This window comes from Egretta garzetta, unplaced genomic scaffold (assembly GCF_000687185.1).
Source record: "Egretta garzetta isolate BGI_Z169 unplaced genomic scaffold, ASM68718v1 scaffold105, whole genome shotgun sequence".
In the NCBI taxonomy this organism is placed as follows: domain Eukaryota; kingdom Metazoa; phylum Chordata; class Aves; order Pelecaniformes; family Ardeidae; genus Egretta; species Egretta garzetta.
This window is the reverse complement of record NW_009259598.1, coordinates 2,263,454-2,265,305: the sequence shown is the minus strand read 5'-3', so window position 1 is coordinate 2,265,305 and position 1,852 is coordinate 2,263,454. Positions and strand designations below refer to the sequence as shown.

The 1,852-nt window shown below is 62.5% G+C and overlaps 1 protein-coding gene across 1 annotated transcript in view; it reads left to right on the top strand.

Annotated features, from left to right (window-relative positions):
- Positions 1-1,852, top strand: part of PIK3C2B (phosphatidylinositol-4-phosphate 3-kinase catalytic subunit type 2 beta) — a 23,644-nt gene that overhangs the window by 2,811 nt on the left and 18,981 nt on the right. The window contains 3 exon segments of the mRNA XM_035893749.1: positions 47-147; positions 305-459; positions 634-754. Coding sequence (XP_035749642.1) covers positions 47-147; positions 305-459; positions 634-754 — 377 coding nt within the window.

Genomic DNA, 1,852 nt, shown 5'->3' with positions numbered 1-1,852 from the left:
CGGGGGATGCTGCAGCTGGCTGATGGGCTCGTGCTCTGCCCCATAGGTTGCCCCCCGGCCACACTCCTTCGCCAACGGCTATGAGCTCTTCGAAGTCTCCGAGGAGCGGGATGAGGAGGTGGCTGCTTTCTGCCACATGCTGGATGTGTGAGTACCCGGCTGTGCCCAAGCCCTTCGCGGGACTCCAGTGCACCCCGAGGCTGGAGCATCCCACTGCAAAATGCCCCAAACCAGGCATTTTTTACAGGGGTGGGACAAAGCCCAAAGCAGGGTTAACACCTCTGACCTGTCGCTGCCTCCACAGGCTGCGGTCTGGCTACAGCACCAAGGATTATTCCCTTACCGGCTTGGTGTGGAACGCCGTCAACCTCAGCCCCGAGCAGCTCGGCCATGGCGTCAGCCTGAAGGTGACGGAGGTGTGCGACAGCCTGCGGGAGCCCCTCCCCTTCACCGGCGACTGTAAGTGCCCCGCGCCACGCAACCGCTGTCGGTCCCCCCTTGCAGGAATCGGGGCGGGGGGGGACCTGGGGTGATGTGAAGCAGGGCCAGACCCCAGCAACACCTCTTTGGAGGATCTGGGGGGGGTGGTCCCACCATCGCCAGGGCTCAGGACACTGCTCCCTCTCCCCGCAGGCTCCTCCACCGTGGATCTGCTCATCTACCAGGCACTGTGCTACACGCACGATGAGCTGCACGCCATCGATGTTGAGGACTTCGTGCTCAAGATCTGCGGCTTGGAGGAGTTCCTGCAGAAGTGAGTGTTGGTGGAGGCGGGGGGCGGGGGGTGACAACGCACATGACACAACCCAGGCGTCCCGGGGCTCACGCGCTCGGCTGTGCTCGCCCCGTGCGTGGCCTCGGCCGGGCGTGATGGATGGTCAGGGCTGATCCCGGCGTGCACAGCGGGAGCCTCCCTGCTCCGTTCCCTGCCTCCCGAGCCACAGCAGCGCTCTTGCCAAAAGCAGCATGTTGGGAGCATCTTTCCCAGTGGCAGGGTATCCATCTCGCTGACCCCTGCGCGCCCGGAGAAAGGCCTGAAAACCAGGGAGTTGCCAAAAAAGCTCTTTGGAGGCGTATTAATAACTGTCGTGTCACTGAGCAGAGCGGCAGAGCCCAGCTTCTCCCAGCCTGCTGTTTAAATTGCAGGAGAAGGTGGAAAAGCGACGTGTTGGGGGGATGCTGATCTGAGGGCTGGAGCCCCTCTGCTCTGAGGCCAGGCTGGGAGAGTTGGGGGTGTTCAGCCTGGAGAAGAGAAGGCTGCGGGCAGAGCTGAGTGCAGCCGAGCTGAGTGCGGCCGGTCAGGGCTTCAAGGGGGCCCAGAGGAAAGGGGGGGACAAGCTTTTTAGTAGGGCCAGCTGGGACAGGACAAGGGGGGATGGCTTTAAACTGAAGCAGGGGAGGTTTAGACTGGATCTAAGGAAGAAATTCTTTCCAGTGAGGGTGGTGAAACCCTGGCAGGGGTTGCCCAGAGAGGGGGTGGAGGCCCCATCCCTGGGAACATTCCAGGCCAGGTTGGCCGGGGCTGTGAGCAACCTGATGTGGTTCAAGGTGTCCCTGCTCCTGCAGGGGGGTTGGGCTGGGTGACCTCTGGGGGTCCCTTCCAACCCAAAACATTCCATGATTCTATGATGCAGGTGTGGGGAGCGCAGGAGCATCACGGCTGCAGTGGGCTCCCTCGGCTGCAGAGCTGGGGATGGGGGATGGAGATTGCGACCTGCACAGCTCCCCCTTGCCCTCCCTGCCTTGCTGCTTTTCCCACAGGAAGGCTGTGTTTCCATAGGGGTTTGGGGGTCTGACGGTTTGGGAGAGCTCTCTGCAGAGGAAGATGCAGCAGCCACGCGTGCACGGGCAC